At 44.2% G+C, this 25,243-nt stretch overlaps 1 protein-coding gene across 2 annotated transcripts in view; it reads right to left on the bottom strand.

The window, feature by feature from the left end:
* Positions 1–25,243, bottom strand: part of LOC145353301 (uncharacterized) — a 183,282-nt gene that overhangs the window by 93,020 nt on the left and 65,019 nt on the right. The window contains exon 7 of one of the 2 annotated variants that reach the window (XM_080203929.1): positions 16,696–16,888. In XM_080203929.1, the coding sequence (XP_080060055.1) occupies positions 16,696–16,888 (193 nt within the window). The remainder of the gene's footprint in view (positions 1–16,695; positions 16,889–25,243) is intronic. The other variant, XM_080203938.1, reaches the window with a different exon arrangement.

The following is a 25,243-nucleotide window of genomic DNA, read 5'->3' as shown; positions in this document are numbered from 1 at the left end:
GAGGCGTTATGAATGAAGCTAAACACAGTGCAATCATCACCACACAGGACATCACTTTGCCTTATGACAGAAGGAAGATCATTAATAAAGCAGATGAACATGGTTAGGCCTAGGATCTGTTTTTTTAATTGAGGTGGTCTCCTCAACTCCCCTTATATTAGCTCAGTCATTACCTTTATGCTTAATTTCTCTGGGTTTTTTTCTCTTTTTTGTTGGTCCCCTTTGATTTCAAATCCCCTTCCAAATCCTTGTCGCACACATGTTCCCAGTTCTCATTCTTCGCCCACTCCTCTTCCCTTCCCAAAGGCTTACTACCACACATAACGCTTCCAAGCTACACTAGTGAAACTGCTTTACACAAATTGGAAACAATGCAGGGCAAAAGCATTCCACTTGCAGCATTTAATCAGGAATCTCAGTGAAAGAGTTTAACAGTCAAGTAGTGAAAGAGTGGTTGGTAGATAATCTTCCATCTGTGAGAAATGATGGTGTGCAACTTCAGAACCTTGGTGAGGTCAGACGAGATCATTGATTGCATCCTTTTGCTGGTTGAAGCATACAAGTTATTAAGGGTGAAGTGTTCTTCCCATTTTTTGGTCCACTTCCTTCCACTGGTTTTCGATTGCACATAGCCTGTTTAGGATGTGAAGGCAGAGACCTTTTTCCAACATCTGCATCTCCCTTTCTTGGCCTGAAAGGCTGAATTCAGAGGAAGGACAAGAGTTTCGATGTCTGTAGCCCATTTGGTTGCAGGAGTTACTGGAAAGTGCTTGTGCAAAGAGATTTCCAGCTGCTGAGAGGACTCCACTTCAAAGTCTTTGATGCTCCTGAACCAAACCCACAGAACCATAGGGAATGGCATTTTCAGGATGTTCTTTTGCCGCTTTGCTTCTCATTATGTGCAAATTGCCAAAGGGACAGGTCAAAATCCCATAGCAATTCAAATGTCATTACTCTATCTCCTAACAATTACACAACTGAGAACAGGAAGGCATGAGTATTTTCACTCAGCATACCTTACCTACAGCTGTGGCCATTCAATACGTCAACAAAGTTCGCAGCAGAATGACTCACCAAATTTTAGTAACATGGTCTAAAGCTAGAGATGGTTTAGATTGAAATGAAATAATGAACTTCATGGGAAACAGGATGATTGAAACAACGTGCATTAGATCTCATGAGAGATCATTACCAAGATCAATCAGTCCATCTTCAATTCCCCAGTACAGTACACCCAGACATCAATAGAGTTATAGAATTAATACTTAACTGGATTGAACCAAGAATAATTCAAACTTTTCAATATAGAGGCAAGCATTAATCTTCACACTATTAGTATGCGCACACGAGGTTGAAACATGTTTTTGATTGTGTTAACAAAATATCATAAAGCATCGAAGTTATGGTTTAAAAAAATCTGATTCAGGAAAATGACATCCAACATCAGAAATATTGGAGGCTTTAAATCCTTCTCCCTCCCTGTGGAGAAAGTTTACCACACAGCTGACATCAGTTCCAAAGGAAGCAGTGAATAGCAGTGCAATTTCTGGTCTTGGATGCTGATCAGCCAGTATCCAGGATAGGGAAGTACAACAGCAGTTGGGTACACAGCATGGAAGCAGCACGTAATGATTTATTGGCTCACACACCTCCTGATCAGCATGTAGAATCAGAAAGGCTGCAGTTCTACACTTTTCCCTTTGGAGTCACTCACATATGGTCCTTACATGGGTGTATCGCAAGCATTCCCACCATATCAGGGTGCAGCAATTCCAAATACAAGTGCTATGCTCACATCTTCAGAATACAGAACAAGCTTTTATAACAGCATCTTCCACAGCTACCATAATACTATCTATAGTTTGCAATATGGGCAGCACGGTGCCACAGTGGTTAGCACTGCTGCCTCACAGCATCAGGGACCCAGGTTCAACTCTCAGCTTGGGTCACTGTCTATACGGAGTCTGAACATTCATCCCGTATCTACGTGGATTTCCTCTGGGTGCTCCAGTTTCCTCCCACAGTCCAAAAGATGTGCTGGTTAGGTACATAGGCCATGCTAAATTCTCCCTCAGTGTACCCGAACAGGCACCGGAGTGTGGCCACTAGGGGATTTTCACAACAACTCCATTGCAGTGTTAATGTAATGTGACATTAATGAATAAACTTTAAACAATATAGATTATATGGTATGCTTAAGCTTTCTAATTGAAGAGCAATTGACTGAATGTTGCCCTTGCCACTCTGCCCCAAGCTTGCGTGATCTTCACTATAATTGCACACAATCCACACTTCTTCCCTCCCCCAAAGAGCAAATAAAATTACAGCACAGGAACAGGCCCTTCGACCCTCCAAGCCTGCACCAGCCGTGCTTCCTGACTGAACTAAAACCCCCTACCCTTCTGGGGACCATATCCCTTCATTCCTATCCTATTCATGTATTTGTCTAGACACCCCTTAAAAGTCACTATTGCATCTGCTTCCACTACTTCCTCTGGCAGCGAGTTCCAGGCACCCACCACTCTCTGTGTAAAGAAATTTGCCTCATACATCTCCTTTAAACCTTGCGCCTCGCGCCTTAAACCTGTGCCCCCTTGTAATTGACCCTTACACACTGGGAAAAAGCTTATGACTATCCAGTCTGTCTATGCCCCTCATAATCTTGAGACTTCTATCAGGATCCATCCCCCATCTGCTTCGTCTACCACTAAATTTGGCCTTTCTTGAGCATTAATGGCTCTCAGAAGAATGACTATTTTTGGGAGTCTGGGAAGCCAAAATATGTGACCTCATACCTTCCTGTAGAATCCAGAAGAAATGCTTGTATATGTCAGCAGCCAATAACTCCGTTCCCCATTAATCATTCAGCTAAATTGCTTTTGACAGCTTCAAGCGCGCTCGCAACTTGCCTTGGGTGCTTCAGTTTGCCCATTTTGTATCGTTTACTTCATCTAAATTTGTAACAGCGTCGTGCAAAGCTAGGCATGACAAATCCCCAGCCATCCACAGGAGCTATGTTCCCAATCCATAATGAATTGCACCAGTGAAATCGCCTGGTGCCAAATTTTATAGAATCCATTAAAATTCTCTCAGCACTGGTCTTTGGTTCTGCAGTTGGAAAACATTGCTGTCATATGCAATGGGCTACATAGTGGCTGCAAACAGTTTTATTTTTCTCAATAACTTAAATGGAACAGAGTAAAGAAACTACACCAGCTAATTGATCCACACCTTTGAAAAAAAATGCATGAAAAAATATCGCATCATGAGGGCTTGAGGTCTCCAAACCAAATCATTTATTATTTTAAAAGGAAGTTAGATAATCATAATGGCACCTTAATTTACCCAGCTACCTGCCTTTTGTTGTGTGTTCTTATCCTATCATAATTGGCCAAGATGAACCAATGTACAGATTAACCACCACCTCTGACCCACTCAGCATCATAAAGCTCTCCCTCATTCACCTCCTTGCAAGGCTGAAGAAAGTTAATTTTACTAGCCTTTCCTCTTAGCTATCTTAACACAAGGAGTCAGAATTAGGCTCTTTGCTACACTGCTTCCAGATCCTGAATGTTTTCCTCTGTGACCTGAACTGAACACTAAAGCTAAGGTGCAACCTGACCAGGGGCTCTCAGACAGCCGCGTCCCTAGTTAGATCAATACCATTCATTACATAAGTGCAGTCCCCCCTCATTTCTCCCCCAATCTGAAAAAGCTTTCCACTGACAACTATATTAAATTTCATCTGTCGTGGCTCTACCGAGACGTAAATGTGGTTTCAATCCTTCTTCCTCAGCTGCCTTATCAAGCTCCACGGTCCTCCGCGGTCCTGTATCATTTGTAAACTTGAACGATTCATTAGCATTTCTGAATCCAACTGATTTACATAGATCACAAAGAGTAGGGACAGCAGCACTATTCCCTGAGCACTCCAATCAGTCACTGTCAATTCTGTTTCTACTGAACAATGATGCTATTTTGCCAGTTACGGATGAAAGGCCAGTGGGTCTGTGGTTACTCCGTTTTTTTTGTTTCGCTGCCATTCTTTAAAATGTGCGCCCTCATCAGTAGCGTAGTGGGTTGCAAATCCAGGACCGGCTGATCCAGCCTGATGAAAGAGGCCCAAGAGATTGCACATCACTATCCTTCTCATCCTGGGTAAGAATAGGAGGGCCAGCAGTCACTGACAGATTAGCCCTGATTGATTAGCAATGCCCGTAACAAAGCACCAAGGAAATATTGCTTAATGTCGAGGTGAATGTAAAAAAAAGAATAAGGGGCATTCTTGACTCTTTGGTGGCCAGTCAATGGGTTCAGTGAGCCAATAAGTTCGAGAGAGAGTCGAAAAATTGGGTTCACGCCCAATTTCCTTGGCGGCACTGGATTTCTGGCGAGATCAGCCTCACACCCAAAAAAGACGCAAGGCTGTTATAATATTAAAATTCAATGTTAAGTAGAATTTTAAAATAATAATTGAGCCAGGGATGCAATCATCCAGGCTCATTCATCTTAGCATCCTCTTCAGTGGAGGTCCTCACCAATGAAGATCATTTATGGTCCCCAGCAACGGGCACCTGTCATGACAGCCCTGCCGGTAGGACCGGAGACCATTGAGGTCCCTGTGGTGATCAGGGGTGCAGGGAGGGGATGACCCTTGGGCAGTGCCAGCCTGGCACCGCCCACCAGGTGTCCTGGCACACACCAGCCTGGCACACACCAGCCATGCCCACTGGGCACTGGGCAGTGCCAAGGGGCAGGGCCTATTTGGAGTGGCCAGGGCCTGATGGGACAGGACCTGGGGGAGATGCATGGAGGGACGCTACATATTTGCAACTGGGATCTGGGGGGCAATCGGTTGGCCCATGCAGTGATGCGGAGCGGGGCATTGGGAGAGAAAATTAAAAAATGGCTGGTCCATGCAGGTGGGGGGAAAATCAGCTGGTCCATGCAGGGATGGGGCGGGGGGGGGTGGAAATCGGCTGGCCCATGTATGGAGGGTGGGATCGCTTATGAAGCCCAGTGATAGCTGAGGAGAGGCAGTGACAGATCTCTGATTGCGCCTTCTGCTATAAGCTGCCAGCTTTTGGGTGATCTTATGCCCGCCATTCCCCCTGCTGATAGGAAACAGAACTTGCTTCATTCTTTTTTCCTCAAAGCGAGCGAAGATGGAATTTTAACTCGCCCAAAAAATCAGCCCAATTCTGTCCCATTTTCACACTCGTGTGGCACTTCAAATATTTTTGGTGAAATTGTCCCCTAAATTAGGAAGAGAAATGCTGAAAGGAATCAGTCAACATGCTAAATACAACCATAATTAGGAATTATAGACACACAAGTAGTTACTAAAAACATTTAAACCATATAAATCTTTTTGTCACCTTCTTGCACAAAGTTATTCAACGTTGTTACGACCAACCCCCAGGTGAGGTTCCCTAATCTGTTAAATTGGATTTCCCAGGTGAGGTGGAATTAATTGGATTCCCTTCAACTCTGGCTTGGTTGATCGCAACAAGGGTAATTTAAAAGGAATCACTTCGCCCGCGGATACCTTTTCCCAGTCCAAATGCATTTATCTTTTCAGAAGCGGCCAAATTAACCAGCTTTCAAGTCAAAGAAAGAGTAAGTTTATTCGTTACAATAAAAATTCAAGAAAAACAATGAAGAATGCAACATACACATTCACACTCTGATCAGATGAGGAGCTAAAAGTCTAGATATACAAATCAATCTTTGGCGGAGGGGGTTGTGGCTGGAGGGGCAGCACTGCGGTGGTCATGGGCTGGCCAGCAATCGATTGACAGATGGGGGCCACTGCGCATGCGCAGAGTTCCAGAACTGTCAGGCTCTGGCATGAATAGGCCCCCACCCCCACCCTGCCCCCCCCACCCCCCACACCCCCCACCCCCCCGCCCCCCCACGCTCCCCCACCCCGCCCCGCCCCCCCGACCCCCCACCCCCCTGGTTTTTAATGATATTCACAATTGTGACCTTTGCAGTGCACAAAGTGTGGGGATTCAGGTGAGAAGCTGAACTGACAGAACAGTCGGGACTTAGGACAGTTTTCCCACCAATTCATCCCCTCAGTTACAGTTCTTGAAAATTTTGCTTAATAAATAAAGAGTTTAAAATTTCATGACAACATACTCGCAAATTGATGAGTAGCGGTTACCATGGATATTAGCACATGGTAGTTGGAGACCAAGCAGCAATCTCCCAAGGTGGAATTTCTCAATCAAATGGTTCCCATGACCCAAACAGCTCACTCAAGAATGTAAAAGTAAATTTTGAAGCAGATGAAAAGTAAGGGTATGCTGACAAAAGAACAAGACCAAAACCACAGCAATTACACTAAGATAACAACAATCATTCTCAGACCCAAACTTTGGCTTTGCTAATTTTAGTTAAGAACTAGGTACCAATAAAAATGATCCAAGAGAGATTGAAATGACTAATAGGATATTGTCTTTGATGTTCAACAATGGCACAAAAGAATCATTATAATTCTCATTAAGGTCACTCATGAGGACGCCACATGCTATTCAGTAACAACACAAGCAACGCACCAAGTACATTGGGCATTTCTTTCCAAACCTGCTGCTGGCCAGCTTTAGCAAACAGGGAGATTCTGAAGTACCTCTTTGAGGCCTCCAAGCAGCCCATAAGTTTCATCCTCATCTGAAAGATTCAGGGAGTAGAAGAGAATACAGCAAAAGCTTTCAGTTGCACAGCTCATTTACAATGCCCGGCTATTGGAAATATTCTAACTTCTCATTCAGACATTATTTATGAAAGTGCTATGCTCTATTCCAGGGCAAGCAACCTTTTTAAAATATCTATACCAACTAAATGGCTCCCTAGTTGCTTGAGAATGCTGAATGATTACCATTACAGGTATGGATGACTGATACCCTCAGGACATTGACGATGGAGGGTTCAGTGCTAATAATATCCACTTAAGGGCCTCAGTTGGGACAAGATTAGTTTTCCTGTCTCACACGGCCTAGTGTAAAGGTCAAAATGTTGTGGAAATACTATGAATGGAATGATCAGGAAATGTTTAAAGCCTCAAATGTCTCACAAATGAATACACAGATGAATCACCAAGCCAGACTGTAACTTAGGAATCGCTAACAGGAGGGAAAAAAAATCTGGAAATCATCTGCCTTGAAAATATTTGAGGTATTAAAAGATGGAACGCCATAGAGTAGCTGTGTATAATGAGGAATTCAGGCATGGACAGTCCAAAGATCTAGAGGGTCCTTCCTGCAGGATTGCCTATCCATGAAAATTCCTGATTGGAAAATCCTGTAAGGACCATTGACGTGAACAATCAGATTCTAGGGATGTGCTTCCAGGGCTTGCAGACATGCCATGCCACTCTGGTCAGGCTATACCTTGAATTTTGCATTGGTTCAGGTCATAATTGAAGCAAACATTCGGGACCTAAATGTGACAGAAACAGCCTTGATGCTGATCCCTTGTATTGGATCACTAAGAGGAACGCTAGAAATATGGATGGTCTTCCGTCTTGCAAGGAGGTGAACCAGACACAAATTTACGATACCTACCTTCAAGTGTTAGAAGTGTTCCCGAATCAAATCATGAATATAGCTGAGGAGGACACTGGGTTGCAGGGGTGTAAAATGGACAGTATTGCAGTTGATAAGGGGGATGTGCTGGATATTCTAGAGGGTTTGAAAATAGATAAGTCCCCTGGTCCAGATGGGATTTACCCTAGGATTCTCTGGGAGGCAAGAGAGGTGTGCAGAGCCTCTGGCTCTGATCTTTAGGTCGTTGTTGGTCTCTGGTATAGTACCGGAAGATTGGAGGATAGCGAATGTTGTCCCATTGTTTAAGAAGGGGAACAGAGACTTCCCCGGGAATTATAGACCGGTGAGTCTTACTTCTGTTGTCAGCAAGGTTTTAGAAAAAATTATTAGGGATAGGATTTATAGTTATTTGGAGAGTAATGAATTGATTGGAGGTAGTCAGCATGGTTTTGTAGCGGGGAGGTCGTGCCTTACTAACCTTATTGAGTTTTTTGAGAAAGTGACCAAAGAGGTGGATGGGGGTAAGGCAGTTGACGTGGTATATATGGATTTTAGTCAGGCGTTTGATAAGGTTCACCATGGTAGGCTTCTGCAGAAAATGCAGATGTATGGGATTGAGGGTAGTCTAGGAAATTGGATCAGGAATTGGCTAGCAGATAGGAGACAGAGGGTGGTGGTTGATGGTAAATATTCGTCATGGAGTTCGGTTACGAGTGGTGTGCCTCAGGGATCTGTTTTGGGGCCACTGCTGTTTGTAATTTTTATTAATGATCTGGATGAGGGTATAGTTGGGTGGATTAGTAAATTTGCTGATGACACCAAAGTCGGAGGTGTGGTAGATTGTGAGGAAGGGTGTCATAGTTTGCAGGGAGACTTAGACAGGTTGCAGAGCTGGGCCGAGAGGTGGCGGATGGAGTTTAATGCGGAGAAGTGTGAGGTAATTCACTTTGGTAGGAATAACAGATGTGTTGAGTATAAGGCTAACGGGAGGACTTTGAATAGTGTGGATGAACAGAGGGATCTAGGTGTATGTGTACATAGTTCCCTGAAAGTTGGGAATCAAGTAGATAAGGTTGTTAAGAAGGCATACGGTGTCTTGGCGTTTATTGGTAGGGGGATTGAATTTAGGAGTCGCAGCGTCATGTTGCAACTGTACACAACTCTGGTGCGGCCGCACTTGGAGTACTGTGTGCAGTTCTGGTCCCCACATTACAGGAAGGATGTGGAGGCTTTGGAGAGGGTGCAGAGGAGGTTTACCAGGATGTTGCCTGGTATGGAGGGGAGGTCCTATGAGGAGAGACTGAGGGAATTGGGGTTTTTTTCGCTAGAAAGAAGGTGGCTAAGAGGGGATCTTATTGAAACATATAAGATGATTAGAGGTTTAGATAGGGTGGATAGTGATAGCCTTTTTCCTCGGATGGAGAAAGCTAGCACGAGGGGGCATGGCTTTAAATTAAGGGGGGGTAGTTATAGGACGGATGTCAGGGGTAGGTTCTTTACCCAGAGGGTGGTGAGGGATTGGAATGCCCTGCCTGTGGCAGTTGTAAATGCGCCTAGTTTGGGGGCGTTTAAGAGATCCGTGGATAGGTTTATGGACGAAAAGGGATTGGTTTAGATTAGTGGGTCATTGTTCTTTAACTGGTCGGCGCAACATCGTGGGCCGAAGGGCCTGTTCTGCGCTGTTATGTTCTATGTTCTAGATCAGTACCATCAGAAGCAATTGTGTGAGGAAATTTGTGGCTTTGCCTAAATGACTTAAGATTTTCTGATTTGATTTATTATTGTCACATGTATTGGTATACAGTGAAAAGTATCGTTTCAGGTGCGCTATACAGACAAAGCATACAGTTCATAGAGAAGGAAAGGAGAGTGTAGAGAAAGATCAATTTAATGCAAGATAGGTTTATTCAAAAGTCTGATGGCAGCAGGGAAGAAGCTGCTCTTGAGTCAGTTGTTCTGTGACCTCAGACTTCTGTAATTTTTACAGGACAAACATAACATTGGTGCAATGCGGTTAATAGAGAAAACAGAATGAAGCTTGGGGCAGCAGTCTGCTTCCAAAGTCTATTCAGTCTCCAATTCTGAGTTCACTCATTCAGACCAATGTTGCAGTGTAGTAGAAAGGCTCACTTATGACTGCAGTGTACTGAATGTGGACTTTATGGTTTATAGGGACCAAATAAAATCAAATCAAATAATTAATAGCAAGTGTTACACGGGAGAAAATGCTTAAAAACATTTTTATCAGCCACTATCAATGCTCATTAAAAGAGTATATTAAAGCTATACTTGGTGGTCAACTTTTATGTTTTTAAACAATTGATCCTATTTCACAAATCCAGTTACATTCTTTCAGATGGGCAAACAATGTTTATCCGTCTGACAGTCTGTAATCAGATTTTCCCAAGACATTTCATCAGACTAACTTAGCAAGAATTCCACAACTGAAGCTTTTAAAGAAAATAAAAGTTGTTGAAATTAGCAGGAAATTAAGCCATTTGGGTTCAAAATCGACTTGGTATTAAGCAGAAGTGATGATAAACTATGAGTAGATGTAAAAATAACAAGGAATGGACCTTCATATGGCAGGGGCTATTAATAAAATGGAATGCTGACCATGCGGTTAGGGCTAATACTCTGATTCTTTACGGAGGCAGCTGCAGGTCTAAATGAGTTTATTTGGATCCAAGGCAGTTTAATAATTGCTTTTGGGGGGATATTTCTGATAGACTTTTGAATTGATGGCATTCTTACTAAACCAATTTACTCACTGTATAAAGGAGACATAGCTACATTTTTGGGTTCAAATAGAACACTGCAAGGTAAGCATATTTTCCTTTGTTCACAGATTTTAGCAAACATAGAATCAAACAGCAAGGAGGGACCATCTCTGTACATCTACGCAGGCAAATGGGAAATATTCCATCACACTCCTGATTTATAACTTGTAGATTGTGGACAGGCTTTGGGGCATCACGATAGGAGTTACTTGCCACAGGATTCCTAGCCTCCGACCTGCTCTTGTAGCCACAGTATTTATATGGCCAGTCCAGTTCTGTCTCTGGTCAATAGTAACCCCCAGAATATTGATACAGTGGGATTCAGTGATGGTGATGCCACCAAATAGTCAAAGGTTAATGGTTAGATCCTCTCTTTTTGGGGACGGTCATTGTCTGGAACTTATGAATGTTAGTTGTCAGCCCAAGACCGGGTATTGTCCAGGTCTTGCTACATTTCAACATGGACTGCATCAATCATGACAGGCCAAATGGCCTCCTTCAGTGCTATATGAGTCTGTGAAAACACAATCCCATGTCTCTCCCCAGCAAAGGTGTTCATGGTTCAAAGACACTAAGTTTTAGTGAACTGAATCCTCAACTAACAACTTAACCAAAATTACAATGTAGAATTCTCCTTCACAAAATTTAAAATGTATTTAAATCTATTAATTAGAATATGTAGCACTTTCTAAAAAAACTGAAAGCAGTAAAATATTTAACTACTATTGCCTTCCATGAAGAAATTGTTGAGGGAACAAATAACAAAGAAAATTACAGCACAGACCCTCCAAGCCTGCACCCACCATGCCGCCCATGTGAACTAAAGCCCCCTACCCTTCTGGGGACCATGTCCCCCTATTTCCATCCTATTCATGTATTTGTCCAGACGCCCCTTAAAAATCACTATTGTATCTAAAGGAAGAGGTTTCCCACTGGCAAAGTCTACGCAAATTAGAATATCCAAGATAAACAGATGTCGTGGAAGCTCCCACAACCATGGCTACTGGTAGTCATTACCCGGCCAGTTCACCTATAGGCACCCCTCTCTACCCCAACAGAGACAGAAAGCTTTGCTTTCATATGGCATCCATCAGAGTACAAATCCAGTTCATAGCAATTGGCAGTTAGGACCTTTCTGCACGAATTAGCAAGATCTTTTGCACAATTACGAACGGAGCTTTTTCATCTTATTCAATTGCATTCTGTTTTAAAGGTTGTGTTCCTACACCTCCTCCACCACCCTGCAAGATTTTAATGAAGTATTTATATAGAGTTACCTGGCAAGATACCTAAACCTGTACTGTTCACTCAGCTACATTCCACCAGAGGTCACTTTAACCCTCACTTTTCAGCGGCTGGACAGGAGCATGTAAAATCAGTGTAGTTTACACACATAATGGAGAGAATCAAATATTAAAGCAATGCCAGGGTCAGCCTTGCAATGGCCTCTCCCAAACTCATCCCCCCAACTGTTTTCACACCAGTACCACACTGAACACAGCCTTGGCCTTTGATTGAAAGCACATTTTGACAGCAATACACTGTGCCGACGGTGCCTGCCATCTGTCCTGATCAATTCTCCAACTCAACTGCAAGGTCACAGGCACAAGGACTGCCTGGTATTGGCTATAACATGGTTACTTCAATAACATGTAGCAAGGCAGTAAATAGTGCTGGAAGCAGATTTAAAAAGAAATAAAAAACACTAAATTATTTGTTCAAAAGGTGAATGTTCAAGTCAATCCAGAAATTTTAACTTGGTCATCGTCAGAATAACGTTCCCAGTTGCTTGCAGATGTAGAGTCCCTGTTGTCTACAAGACAGTTCTTCACTGCCATCTGCAGACAAAATCCTGATACTACATCTGTAAAGAAGCTAGGATCTGAATTTTAAAGCACAAAGAATGCGCCCTATCATGCCAGTGCCAGCTGTCTGAGAGAACTATTCATTCAATCCCTTTCTCCTGACCTTACTCTGCATTCTTTTCAATTTTTCACTTAAGTATTTACCCTCCTTCTTTGTATGTATTCTACTTCCCCTGCTGTTGCAGATATGAAGTTCCATGTTGCAAAAATAATAAGTCATTTCTTCCTTCACCGAAAAGTATTTAATGAGAAAGCACCTTGAATTGGATAAGCAATTGGTTCGACTCTCATTGACATAAGATGGTTACTAATGTCTATGGCTCAATGTGGATACTGGTTATGAGTGGAGTCCGCCAGGGATTATGACAAGGACCACTGCTGTTATAACTTCACTATTTACCATGACAAAAGTGATCATTCTTTACCAACAAATTTGCCAATGATACAAAGATCTGGAAGAATGCTAAAACCTCAAAAAAGATGACTGTAATCAGGTGGAGAGGCAATGGGGAAATCCACCTGCTCACATTACTTTAAAGAACTCAATCAATTTTTGGATGTCAGATCCTGTGACTCTATTTCAAGGTGCATGGGAGTAGTCCTGCTTAGTCTGGGCAATATCAATCCCTTAACTAAGGTCAGAGACAAGATTTGTGTTTGTGGGTTCTTGTGTGCAAATTAGCAACCTAATTTCCTACATTACAGCAGCAACTATATTTACCATAAAGCACTCAGAGAGGCCAAAAGGCAGTATATAAACGTAATCATTGAAATCATAAACTTCCTCCAGTTTAGAAGCACGCCACTCAGCTCATCAAGTCTGCACCAACTCTCCGGCAGAGCATCCCACCCAGATCCTATCCCCCATAAACCCAATATTTTCCCTGCTAATCCCCCCTAACCTGAACATCTTTGGACACTAAAGGGCAATTTAGCATGGCCAATCCACATAACCTGCACATCTTTGGATTTGGGAGAAAACTGGAGCAATTCCATGCAGACACAGGGAGAACGCACAAACTCCATACAGTCACCCAAGGCTGCAATTGAACCAAGGCTGCAGTGCTAACCACTGTGCTGCCCATTCCTTCCACCTTTCATGGAAATGCAGTGTTATACTTTGGCCCAGATCATCCGGTGTATGGATCATGGGAGAAAGGATGTAAGCCCCAAAATGCACATCGGGATCTTGCAAATGTCCCGATGCACTGACTCTTATGAGAATTATCCAGAATGCTTGGACTCCTTATGGCAATTCCCCTGCTCCCCAGTATCCTCCAGAAATAACAAAGATTTCGGAGAGCCCTAACACACTTCACCTGGACACTGACATCGGAAATTTTAAAAAGAAGAATGCTAATCTAACTCCCACAGAATTATACAACTGACAGCCCCCGCCTTCCCACTGACATCCTGAATTCCCCAATGACAACCCCCTGACGTGACTAGTCCTTACCACCCAATACCCCTCACCCCCCGCCACGAGGTTACCTCCAATCTGACTCCCCCTACTGATCCTCGACTCCTTCCCTCACCCCTCCCCAGGGGCTTAGCCAGGTTCTAAAGTTAGGGGGAGTGAGCGCATAAAAATGGCGCCAGGATGCATACCAAATAATTTTAAATTCATTATACATTCTTATTTTGTATTTAAAATCAAAACATAGTAAAAACACACGTGTTATTTAATTATTTTACATTTTAAACATAAAATGAAAACAAAACGAAGCAGTGTGAAAAAGGTATGAAGCAACTACAACAGCCTCTTTTGTCTGGGCTTCATTCTAGCAAAGTTCTCTATTACTTCATTATAATCTACCTCAGTAGCCAACTGTCTTTCAATGGAGGCCAAAGCTAACCCAGACAATCTATCCTTGCCCATTGTAGAATGAAGGTAGGCCTTTACGTATTTGAACTGGCTAAAGGATCATTCCACAACTGCGCTAGTTATTTGCAAGGACAGAAAAATGTGCTACAACGTGGACAGGTTAGGATAATCGCCAAATCTATTTACTCACCCAGTCTCGGCGGGTGATGTCTGTCGGCAAGGGATGTTCGGTCTCGACTGCCCATTCGTCACGGTGGCTGTATATTTATGTCCTTCACGGCCTCTGTAATTATCCTCGTGTTTGCATGCCCACTCGGGAGATTGCATGCCTTCCTCGCTGCCTGAAGTACCTGCATCCGTATTGCATCCCGCAATTGCAGTACACGGATTGAGGACTTCAGATCTCGGGAAGAGATCTGAGGGGCCCCGGGGATGTGCTTAGGGGGAGCAACACCCTCTAGCTATGCCACTGCCCCTCCCAGCAGGAAAAATAGGGCAGTCTGAACTGGTCTTGAATACCTTAAAATGGAAGAGCAGTGAAAGCTGGGAAATAAGAATACTGGCCTGAACCGTTCTGTTCCTATTGGATGAATCCAATTCCCCTGCAACCTGACTAACTCCCCGCCCCTCTTGACCTGATTACCCCTCATCCCACCTGCCCATTCATCCACCCACCTCGCCCATCTGCCCCCTTTTCCACTTATATTCTCACCCATTCACTCATACACTCATTCACTTACACACCAAAAAGCTGTTTAAATGTCCCAAAGCTTTTCAGTGTGTTAGGGAACGCTTACCAGATCACTGCAGCTGGTGGCATGAAAAGAGACGTCACTCATGTCCCCGCCTGGTGACCCAGTGCTACGAGAGGAAGCGCTGCAAAGGAGGACCACTCCACGTTTCTGAAGGAGCCGGAATGGAAAGGCCTAGTCAGAAATGCAGAACTCCATCATGACGCAGAGAAGTAGCAGTAGAACTGCATTCCGGCAGCGATTGGTGCTCCACAGAATGTTCGGGCCAACATTTCATGGAATGCGTTTCACGACACAATGGCACAGTGGTTAGCACTGCAGCCTCACAGCGCCAGAGACCCAGGATCAATTCTGGCTTCAGGTAACTGTGTGGAGTTTGCACATTTTCCCCATGTCTGCGTGGTGCTCTGGCCTCCTCCCATGCTCCAAAGAGGTGTGGGTTAGGTTAATTGGCAATGCTAAATTGCCCGTTAGAGTCCCATGATGTGTAGGTTAGGGGGATTAGCAGGGTAAATACAGGGTGTTTCGGGGATAGGGGCTGGTGGGACTGTTGTCGGTGCAGACTCAATGGGCCGAATGGCCGTCTTTCGCACTGTAGGGATTCTACGCGTCTATGATTCTATGACACAATGTGTGTAGGTGAGTGAGTATATGAGTGAGTGGGTGAGCATGTGAGTGGGTAGAGTGGCACATGAGCAAGGTGGGTGGATGAATGAGCAGGTGGGTTGAGGAGTAGTCAGGTCAAGAGGGACTGGGGGTTAGTCAGTCTGTCTCATCCAGTTTTGTTATCAAGATATGATACATTGTAAGCAATCTTTTCAATAAACATATCCTGGTCATTGCTAAAAATTATTCCAGTTGCAGCGGCAGACCATAACATTTTAGCTGGAATTTTCCAGCCGTTTCCACCAGCGGGCAAACCTGCAGTGGGGGAGTTGCAGATTGGGAATTCTGCTAACAGTGGCAGGAACAGAGGATCCCTTTGCCAGCCAATGGCAGACTGCTCCATCACCACGAAACACACAACGAGTGGGGGGGACAGGGGGACATAGTGGAAGAGTAAGTGAGGTCCGTGGTGGGTATTAGGGAAGTAAGAAAGGCAACAAACCATTTACTTTCAATTAGGAAAACATTTAAAGGTACTATACAGAGAAAAACTAAAGTAAACATCTGCCTTTCGATTATAGAGAGAGTTAAAACAGTTGACTTCTGTTAAGAGTTGGATTTTGATATTTGTTGAATGTCAAACAATTATAAGAAATAACACATTTAATTTTTTTTTGAATTAGAAATAATATTTTGGATTCTACCTTAATCCCACATGCATGTCCCGATCAATTATTATCTGTAAAATTTGAAACAGAAAGTGAAGGGATTCAGTGTTTTATAACTTCCCGTTTTGATGTCTGTGAGAATATTTCAGTCCGATTGGCTACTTACTCTGCTTGATGAGAACATACCTGTAGATCACCTTTGGTTGGTGCCAGATTCAAACTGGCAATGAGAAAAGGGAAATCCACATCAGAGGGGCTGATAGATCTTTGTGGGCAACTTTCTCTGAGATCAATGATGAGAGCCACTGCTTTGTTGCTGACAGTGAAATCCAGCCCAATGCATGATCAAATAGGAACATCCCTACTAGGATATATGTTAAGTGGAGATGGTTAATCTTGTTTGGAGGAAGGACACATTAACTGTGCCAGCTCATTCTTGCTTCAGTAATTGTGACTATGCTGACTCGTAATAATTTCTAATTTAATCAATTGGTTGGCAGAACTAGATAGCATAATCGCTAAACATTTTGATCGATAAGAGTACAGTTAAATCATTCTTTTAGCAACCTCTGGGAGAAGGGCGACTCTTCAAATGCTGCGACAAAAATCTGTGCACAATTTAACAGAGAACACTAAAGAAATAACTCACCATTTTCCCGAACAACTTTTGGGCTGTCAATACTGTTCTTGACATGCTTCACTTTGACTGGTTTTGCACGAAATACTGACTCTTCTCCAGTTACAATTTGCTCCTTCTGTTCTTTCCTCTTTGGTGGCTGTGGCGAGGTGAGTGGATACACTTCATTTGCTGTCCCTGTTGAACGGACTTGGCGATTTCCCTGCTAATTCAGTAAATCCCAGTGAGATAATAGTCATTTCACTGTGAACCTGTACAAAGTTTTCAAGACAAATTTCTATCTATCTATCTGTATGTCAATTATTAAAGGCTCATTTTGAAATGAGTTAGAATACGCTGCAATCTGTTCAGTTCTGACATCTATTGTGTGGAAGCACCATTGGTCCAGGGGTTATTTTTGAGCAGATCCAAGCAACTCACCAGAGTCTCCTGTTGATGATAATGGGCACCTCAACAAATCAGTGGATATAATGATCAAGCTGATACTTTGGACCAGATTTTACCAAAAATTCACGTCTGAAAAACAGCAGTAAATTTGGGTGTCGGGCCTTTAACGCCATCTGCACATGAATCCATGCAAATCGCAGCTTTACCAACACTCGATTCGGGCGTGGATCCAGTCAGCACCCGAATCCGGCAGTCCGACAATTTAAATGCATAAGCATGCATCGAAATCGATTTAATGAACCACAAGCCCAACTTTACCACCACGTCCCACTTTACTTTCTTCTGGTCCATTCCGAATCCGCGCTGTAAGTGACCTGCAAAATAAAAATCCAAAGCCGATTTCTATTTTGCAGGGGACCCTCCAAAGTGGCTTCCGAGCCTGCAACGGCTCTCTGACCCAGATCATCCTCTGGGAATGGGAGGGGTGGGGGGGGTGGAGTGAGGTGGGTCAGAGCATCCACTGCAGGGGGGAGGAGAAGGAGGAGGCGGGTCAGATGTATCTTGGAGGGGGCAGAGGCGAGAGGGCTGAGCGTTGTCTGGTGGTTGGGGGGGGGGAGGCATGATCGTTCACTGAGGGGGGCGTGGGTGGATAGAAATCTGTTGGGGGGGGGTGCAGGGGATCCACTGCCACTCTGCAGGCAATCAGTGGGGAGGGAGGAGGGCAGGGGTATCCACTGCCACTCTGCAGGTGACCCCTCCTCCCAGAGTGGACGTGCAGCCAAATGGTCAAATCGGGCTCTTTATGTTTCAGGTAGACATTCATATTTAGGATGTTTTCTGGTTCTCACATTCACGGTCAGGCATTCTATTGTCATCCTCTACTCCAAGAAATTCTGAAATCCAGAACTGACTTGGTGCCTGGAGAACCTACCATTCTAAACCACAAGTGATATTTCCTCTACAGAAAATGCTGAGGGTTTGCAAGCTTTCCTTTAGTCCAATGTAAGAATTTCTCAGAAGAGGGAACAGCCACCACGGCCCAACCAGCCCTTTTCACTGCACTCCTATCTACACACACTACATTCCTGAACATGCCACAAGATGTGCTAGGGGAAACCTGTACTTACTTTCATACAATGTCCTTCAAGACCAAAGTGGACTGGGAGTATTCTGAAAGAGGGTTAATTGGTTTTCTGACTACGACATCATTAGGTTCCAAGAAATTCCCATATGACATAGAGATAAATGGCTGAGAAGCAAAGGGTAAATAGGAGGCTAATTGCAATTGGGTTGGGCTGAATTTTCTGTTTGTCAGTTCAGAACAGACTGGGAATTGTGTGAAGTGGAAACAAGTAAAGTTCTTTCTGAATACAAGTTTTCTGTTTGCCAGTCTTTAAACAGCTCTTGGTTTTAAAGCAGGTCTCTGTGGATGAAGCAGTGACTTGTATGTTATTAAGTTGGAAAGAACAAAGAACTGAAGACAGGAAGGTCAGTGGATTGTGAATAGGGCAAGACCCATTGCTACTGTTTCTGTATTACCAGAGCTCATGATGTGGGGATGCCAGCATTGGACTGAGGTAAACACAGAAAGAAGTCTGACAACACCAGGTTTAAGTCCAACCAATTTATTCGATAGTAAACTCACAAGCTTTCGAGGTTTCCCTCTTCGTCAGGTGAATGGAGAGTACTGGCCTCAGACAGAGTATATAACAGCACAAACAGTTTACAGATTACTGATTAGGATGCAAATCTTTACACCCAACCTGCTATTCAACTCTTAAAGTGGCCAACAATGTGAGTGAAAGGAGCATTAAGCCCAGGTTAAACAGATGTGTATTGTCTCCAGACAGTACAGTAAGTGAGGTTTTGCAAACCCAGGCAAGTCATGGGGGTTACAGACAGTGCGACATGAACCCAAGATCCCTGTTAAGACCGTCCTCATGTGTGCAGAACTTACTGCCCCATCAGTCTACTCTCAGTTATCACTAAAGGGGTTGAAGATGTCACCAACAGTGCAATCAAGTGACACTTAGCAATAACCTGCTTACAGACACTCAATTTGGGTTCCACCAGGGCTACTCAGCTCCTAATATCACTACAGCCTTGGTTCAAGCAAACAAAAGAGCTGAATACCAGACATGAGGGGAGAGTGACTAACCTCGATACCAAGACAGCATTTTACCGAGTGTGACATCAAGGAGCATTAACAAAACTGGAATCAATGGGAATTGGGGGAAAATCTCTCCACTGATCCTTAACTATGAGGTCATTAATCAATACCAAATCTAAAATAGCTTGCTCCCTGATTTGTACCACAACATATTGCTCCAAGAAACAATCTCTAATACATTCAATGATCTCTCCATCAAGGCCACCCTTGCCAGTTTGATTAATCCAGTCTATGCGCATATTAAAATCATCCATCATTATTGCTGTTGACTATACTTGGTCATTTCAATGCAACAGATCACCAAACATGGGTAGGGGCCAGAGGAAACAGCGGGATTGGACATTGTAACACCAACCATCTCCTCAATGAAAATCTGTCCTGAGCATGAGCTCTTACTCATGAACACAATATTCCACTTCCCTAATTGCACCAAGTTGTCTTGGCTTCACTCCCATTCAATGCATTGGCATCTAATTAACTGTGTCGTTGCTAGCTGGACCGGGATGTGCATGTAGTGAAAGTCACGTGCAATGCTGACATCTCAACTCACCACCATCTTACCAAGCTAAACATCAAGAGCTTTCCCCCTAGACACCCTCAGACACAGAAGCATCTCAATGTCTCAAGGGTGAAAAAGGCAGGCATGGGAGAAATCTCCAAAAGAAATTCAAGAGTTATCTTGTGAACAGCAAAAATGGACACTATTAACATTGAGAATGGCTGAGCAATCTTCAAGGATGTAGTGCACTCCACTGCTGTAGAGGTCCTTGTCCCTACCTCTTGTAAACCTCAAGGATTGGTCTGATGAAACCAATGAAGTAATCCAAGAACTACTGGAGGAGAGATATTAACTATTCAGGGTTTACCTCAGTGAAAAGTTATCACTATCCAAACACGTTGCCTATCAAAACATCTGCAGAACTATCTAATGAAGAGAGATGAAAGACACTTGGCGAATCAGAAAGCAGATGAACTTCATTGATGTGCAGATTAAAAAGACTAAAAGAAATTCTATGATATCCGAAAGCTGTTTATAGCTCCAATCTATTGGTTCATCACCAGTTCTCAGTGCCAACGGATCAGCACTGCTCACAGAGAAAGTCCAAATTCTAGAAAGATGGACGAGCAATTTAACCACATCCTCAATTCACCTTCACCCATCAATGTAAAAGCAATCAGTAGACTGTCACAATTTGCCATCAACTGTTCTGTTGATGACCCTCCTGCACCGTTAGAAATGTTAAACGTAATCAAACTCCTGTCCAGTGGCACAACTCTGCAACTGTTGCCCTTCCAGCTGAGGTCTACAAGGCGCAGGTCAGCACCTGCTCAAGAAATTCATTAAACTCTTTCAGTCAATGTGGGAGCTAGGAGCAAGAATGCAAAAATGTTTCTCTTGTTCCCCTGCATAAAGAGAAGGGAACTTGTCAACTTTGCAAAAGCCGTAGAGGATTCTCATTCCTCTCCATCACCAGTGCCATTTTCATCAGAGTCCTTCTGAACCGTTCAAACAGGAAAACCAATGTGGTTTCAGAAACATAGGAACATAGAAAATGGAAGCAGTAGTAGGCCATTCTGCCCTTCAAGCCTGCTCCGCCATTCATTATGATCATGGCTGATCATCAAATTCAATATCCTGATCCCTCTTTCCCCCCCCTCCATATCCCTAGATCCCTTTAGCCCCTAGGGCTATATCTAATTTCTTCTTGAAATCAGACAATGTTTTGGCTTCAACTACATTCTGTGGTAGTGAATATCACATATGCACCACTCACTGAGTAAAGAAATTTCTCCTCACCTCAATTCTAAAAGGTTTACCCCATCCTCAAACTGTGGCCTCTAGTTCCAGATTCCCCCACCATTGGGAACATTCTTTCTGAATCTACTCTGTCTGACCCTGTTAGAATTTTATAAGTTTCTATGAGATAAATCTTGAGAAAATATCAAGGAATTACTGGTATGGTGTTTGCACTGAGACAGCTCCAGGACAAATGCCAAGCCAAGGACAGCACATAGACCTCTACATCAGGTAACTGACCAGACCAAGGCCTGATACAGTCAGTGGTGAGAGCTTTTGGAAGAGGAGAATTCAGCTGTCCGAAGAAACTTGTTACAATGGTACAACAGTTCCATGACTATGTGCTCACCATATGACCTGGATGATGTTGAGTCCTGTGACCCATTTCCAGTCAAACTGGAGTTAAACAGGGCTGTATACTGGCACCAACACTGCTCTGTATGTTCTTCTCTGCGATGTTCTGTACAATCATAGTCAATATAGAACATAGAACATGGAACATAGAACACTACAGCACAAACAAGCCCTTTAGCCCACAAGTTGCGCTGATCATATCCCCACCTATTAGGCCTACCTATAACCCTCAATCCCATTAAATCCCACGTACTTATCCAGAAGTCTCTTAAAAGACCCCAACGAATTCACCTCCACCACCACCGATGGCAGCCGATTCCACTCACCCACCACCCTCTGAGTGAAAAACTTACCCCTGACACCTCCTCTGTACCTACTCCCCAGCACCTTAAACCTGTGTCCTCTTGTAGTGACCATTTCAACCCTGGGAAATAGCCTCTGAGAATCCACCCAATCTATACCTCTCAACATCTTATAAACCTCTATCAGGTCACCTCTCATCCTTCATCTCTCCAGGGAGAAAAGACCAAGCTCCCTCAACCTATCCTCATAAGGCATGCCACCCAATCCAGGCAACATCCTTGTTAATCTCCTCTGCACCCTTTCAATAGCTTCCACATCTTCCTTGTAATGAGGTGACCAGAACTGCGCACAGTACTCCAAGTGGGGTCTTTTCCCAAAGGTAGGGAAGTCTAAAACTAGATGGCATAGGTTTAAGGCGAGAGGGGAAAGATACACTGATGACCCGGACATTAAAATCACATATTGCATGGCTGCTCGATCTGAGACAACTCCAGACAAAGACCACGGTCTCCAAGGATACATGCTGCATTTTCCTGATGATTGTGCATTATCTGCTGGTTCGGAGCTGGATACACAATTTAGTATGGATTTTCAAGGACTCTAACTTTATCTTGTGCGCCTCTCAGATTGAGATTCTGTACAATCATATGAAGTCCACTCGCTGGAGGTGGACATGTATCCAACTCGCAGTTACATAAGAACATAAGAAATAGGAGCAGGAGTAGGCCATCTAGCCCTTCGAGCCTGCCCCGCCACTCAATAAGATCATGGCTGATCTGAAGTGGACCAGTTCCACTTTCCCGCTTTCCCCCCATAACCCTTAATTCCCTTGTCTATCAGAAACCTATCTACCCGTTCTAAAAGCCTTTCTGTATAGTTCACACTGCAAATCCAAGTTATCATAACAACTTGGAAAACCCACTTTTTCCAATCCATACGCTAAAGTTTTCCACCTTTTGAGCATGTGACGCCTAACCCAACAGCACGTAAGATCAGGCAAGTAGGCATCGGGCATCCATCCCAACATCATCGAACACTTGTGTGATATTTCGCTCGCTGAGCACGTGCAGCCGTCAGAAGCACACCCACTGACAATTAAACCCATTAGGGAGTCAATTGTAAGCAGTTTTACATAGCCCACCCACTTGTACTGTTGATGGAAGACTACTCAGCTAGAGTCCCTCGATCCAGGGCATCAGGGCTGAAATATAATTTTTGAAAGATGTCCGGGGACTGATGTTTGAGTTCTGCTGTTAGGCGCTCAATAGTGCTGCATCGGCATAGTTTGCTGTGTTTTTTAAATTCATGTAATATGTAGAGGCCTAGACCTCAAGTGAAGGCAGCTCCGCAGGAGCTATCCAGCTTCATGGAGCTTGTTAGAGGCGCCCACTCTCACCCTCACACTTCTGTGCCTCCACACCTGCCCCCCTCAACAGCGCTGAGTCTTTCTCAGCACGCGTTGGCTGCTCATTAATTAGCGTGAAACAGCGTTCAGAGCCGATTGCAGCAGAAGCGCATTTCACGTCCAGGCCTGCCGCTCACGCGTGCCCACCAAGCGCAAAATTCGGGCCGTGCAGACTGTGCCTCTCTGCTTCAAACCTGAAGAAAAGAAACCAGCCTCCATCTTCACTCCAGCTGCTCAAAAGACAGACCTAAAAATCACATCCCTGTTTATAATATCAGAATAATTGCTTCAGCGAGAGAGAGGGGGGGAGAGAGAGGTACTATGCAGATCCATGCCGAGATAGAACTCCCTTCAGACCAGCACTGGTCAGACCTGTTTTGCGTCATCCTAAGCCAATTTGAACTCCCACCAATTTAATTACATGGAAATGTAGAATGGTTTGTAAAACCAGCAGCTCCAGTTTATGAATAATTAAATACATTTAGAATAATTCCCCAGTTAGAGCATTCACTGACGCCCAGCAGCAGAGACAGAGATTTTAACATTAAAAGGGGCCACACGAACCAGAAAGTCATAACTTAACTCTTCAGGCTTGGAGCTCCTGCGCTGAAGTAGATCCTCCAGCTAGTTTCTAACATTGAATCACAGCTAACAAAACATTCACCTCAGATTTTTGAACTGTGTGTAAATTATACAATAAATCAGCAACCTTCTGCCCATGCAATAATGTTTTTGTTTCAGGTTATGCGAATGCACACATATCACTAATTGAAGTTTTTTATATTACTATTACAGCACATCACAAATTGAGTTTTATTTTACAGTAGCACAGTATTTAATAGCTTTGCAAGATGATAATGACCCAGTCAGCCGCTGTAAATTACAGCAATGGTTTTGTGAAAAGGGGAAAAGAACAAACAATTACTGGTGCTAAATTCAGGAGTACCCAACCAAACCCCTGCCTACACCCCCCTCTCCTAGCCCCATGCCCATCCCCATCCCCTTCCCCAACCCCACACCTATCCCCAACCCGACACCCACCTCCCACCCCCCCCAAACCACATCCCCCACTCCTTCCCCAGCTCCCCCAAACCTCACCACCAGCTCCACCCCAACCCCACACCCACTCTTCACCCAACCCAACCTCTGGTCCACAGCCCATCCCCCAACCCCAAACTCACCCCCTCTTCCCACCCACACACATCCCCTAACAATCCCCCAATCCCACGTTACACGCACACACACCCCACCCCTTCCCCAACCCCACCCAACTGCCCTCCCCCGCGCCTCCAGACCCCCCAAACACACCCTCTCAACACCCTCCCAATCCCACCCTCCCCCTTCACAAATAACACCAGCCCCCTCCACAACTGTCCCCCTCCCCACCCCTCCACCCAACCCACTTCCCTACACACACACACCCTCTCAACCCCAACACACCACCTACCCTTCCCCATTCCCCCAACCCGCACACCCACAACCCCATTTGCCCCCAAACCACACACCCACAACGCCATTTTCCCTTGCAGAAATGTTGAGGTTTTGAGGAGCCTCACATACTGGGCCTTGCACCTCACTGTAACTAAGACACTGCTATGTCTTAGTTACAGCCTGAGGCAGCTTCAGGGGCTGCTGTGCTTGGTGAGTGGATCAGAGCCTCCTGGATCCTGATTGTCACCAGGGGCGGAAGGGTGGAGGGCTGCTGATCAGAGTTTGGGATCTCGGAACAGGAAGTGGCACTAATCGTGATAAGTGCTCAGCTGTTTCTTATTAATTCTTGTCAATTCCCACGGCTGGAAATCCAAAGATGTGGTAAGAAGTCTCACAACACCAGGTTAAAGTCCAACTAGTTTATTTGATAGTAAACCCACAAGCTTTCAGAAACGCCGTTCTTTCGTCAGGTTTCTGGAAAGTTCTGATCAGAGGCGGGCATATAAAGACACAGACAGTTTACAGAATACTGATTAGAATGTGAGTCTTTACAACTAACCTGCTATTCAAGTCTTAAAGATGCACACAATGTTAGTGGAGATAGCATTAGCATAGGCTAAAGAGATGTGTATTGTCTCCAGACAGGACAGTAAGTGGGATGTTGCAAATTCAGGCAAGTCATGGGGGTTACAGGTAGTGTGACGTGAACCCA

The sequence above is a fragment of the Carcharhinus amblyrhynchos genome, chromosome 2, assembly GCF_965287045.1.
Source record: "Carcharhinus amblyrhynchos chromosome 2, sCarAmb.v2.hapA, whole genome shotgun sequence".
NCBI lineage: Eukaryota > Metazoa > Chordata > Chondrichthyes > Carcharhiniformes > Carcharhinidae > Carcharhinus > Carcharhinus amblyrhynchos.
This window is presented reverse-complemented; position numbering and strand designations above follow the sequence as displayed.